Here is a 2,067-nt window from a genome sequence, read left to right as displayed (position 1 = left end):
TCTTCACGTGGCTCCCCTCACCCGGCAGGAGTAAATCCTTACCCCACATTTGTTCCCGCAACCTCTGGCCCAGCTCTGCCCACGCCCAGGTCCTCAGACCTCCAGGCCCCAGCTCAAACATCACCCCTCAAACCCCCCCAGCCCCCTCCCTCCTGGCTGAATGATCTTCCCCGGGCTCTATCATCTCACACTACTATCTTCTGTCCACACTGCATTCTGTGAACGCGCTGCCCTGGGTGTCAGTGCCCGATGCCCCACTGTGAGCCCCATGCGACAACTGCCCAGCCCCCACCGTGTCCCCAGCGTTGGACACGGAGACATACAAGAAACGTCCCTGCATCACTTTTGTTTACTGTTTTCTTAGAATTTTGTTACTTGAGCAAGTACAGTTGTCCTAATTAAAAAAAAAAAGTCAAAGTTCTGTGGCACCTGGGTGGCTCAGTTGGTTGAGCGTCCTACTCTGGATTTCGGCTCAGGTCATGATCTCAAGGATTCTCCTTCTCCCTCTCTCGGCCCCTCTCCCCTCCTCTAAATTAATTAATTAATTAAAGTTCTTCAAGTGTATGCAAAATAAAAAGAAACATGAACCCACTTTTTAATTAAACTTTTTTTAAATTTTTTAATGTTTTATTTATTTCTGAGAGAGAGAGAGAGTGAGAGACAGTGTGAGCAGGGGAGGGTCAGAGAGGGAGGGAGACACAGAATCTGAAACAGGCTCCAGGCTGCAAGCTGTCAGCACAAAGACGAACGCGGGGCTCAAAGGCTCGAACCCACCAACCGTGAGATCATGACTTGAGCCGAAGTCGGACGCTTAACCGACTGAGCCACCCAGGTGTCCCTTTAATTAAACTCTTGAGGAAGACACAGAGGGAGGCCCCCGCCCCTGAGATGTGTCCCAAGTGCCATCTGGCTGCTCCCTTCAAACCCTGGCTCCCTTCCTAGTCAGTAGGTGACTGTGCCACCTCAGCTCTCCTGGCCCCAGTTTCTCCATCCATGAAATGGAGGAACTAACAGCCCCCACCTCGGGTTATTGTGAAATTTCATGAGATGTGGATGAAATGCTTAGTAATCAGTAAGCCTTCCTTCTTCGGACGAAACAACAACAGAAAATCATCGGCTCAAACTTCCGTGTAAAGAGAATGAAACACACCCAGGACCTCGGTGACCAGAAGCTTCTGGCCAAGCCTGCCCCTTCCACACCTCCCTGGGCGCGTTTTCCAAGTCGAGGGCAGGAGGAGCTGACACAGATGCAGCCGGGGAACCCCAGGGCAGACCAGGACCCCTCCAAGCCTCGGTTTCCCTGGTCCTATAGGATGTGAGGCCACAAGCCAAGGACAGCCAGCCCTGCAGGCGATCAGCACCCAAAGCTCGATGCAGCTCATCGAGAACCGAAGCCCACGCTCCGCACCGGATACCTCCTGCCTGGCCCGTCCCTGCAAGTTACCAGGCTGCGCCTGAATGTCTCTAGGCGCCTGGCACCGGCCACTCTGTTTCACCTGCACGCCTCTGCCCAGGCGGTTCCCTGGGCCCGGCCACTGGAATACGCATAATGGGACCTCAAGGCCCCCCACGGGCCCACTCGGGTGGCAGCGGAGGTGGGAGTTCAGGGCACGCGGCAGACCCCTCCCAGACAGTGGCAGAGGGTGACCCTATGTGACCCGCCCCCGCAGCTGGGTTCAGGAGGCGGGAGCGGCCTTCTGGAAATGACCCCCGGCGGCCCCCGTAGGCGGCTTCAGGCGGTGGGCGCGGCCCTCTCGGCGGCGTGACCCCCGGCGGCCCCCGTAGCTCTCACCCGGTAGAGGCCGTACGTGCTCTCGGCGTGCTCGAAGGGCACGAGGCGCTCGTCGCAGAAGCCCACGGTCCAGCGCGCGAGGCTGGCGGGGNGGGCAGCTCGCGGGCCAGCATCGACACGAGGCTGCCGCCCGACAGGCCGAGCGCGAAGCGGGCGCGGGCACCTGCCAGGCAGCACGCCGCCCGCTGCGCCACCAGTTGCGCTAGCGACGCGCCCAGCTCCTGCGGACTCGAGAAGACCGAGATGAGGCCCGGGGCGGGCGCGGCCATGGCGAC

The 2,067-nt window shown here is 59.0% G+C and overlaps 1 protein-coding gene across 1 annotated transcript in view; it reads right to left on the bottom strand.

Moving 5' to 3' along the window:
- PGLS (6-phosphogluconolactonase) overlaps positions 1–2,061 on the bottom strand; it is a 7,689-nt gene extending 5,628 nt beyond the window's left edge. The window contains 2 exon segments of the mRNA XM_077776935.1: positions 1,793–1,884; positions 1,887–2,061. Coding sequence (XP_077633061.1) covers positions 1,793–1,884; positions 1,887–2,061 — 267 coding nt within the window.
- Positions 2,062–2,067: the final 6 nt, after the last annotated feature.

The sequence above is a fragment of the Crocuta crocuta genome, unplaced genomic scaffold (assembly GCF_008692635.1).
Source record: "Crocuta crocuta isolate KB4526 unplaced genomic scaffold, BGI_CrCroc_1.0 scaffold77, whole genome shotgun sequence".
In the NCBI taxonomy this organism is placed as follows: domain Eukaryota; kingdom Metazoa; phylum Chordata; class Mammalia; order Carnivora; family Hyaenidae; genus Crocuta; species Crocuta crocuta.
This window is presented reverse-complemented; position numbering and strand designations above follow the sequence as displayed.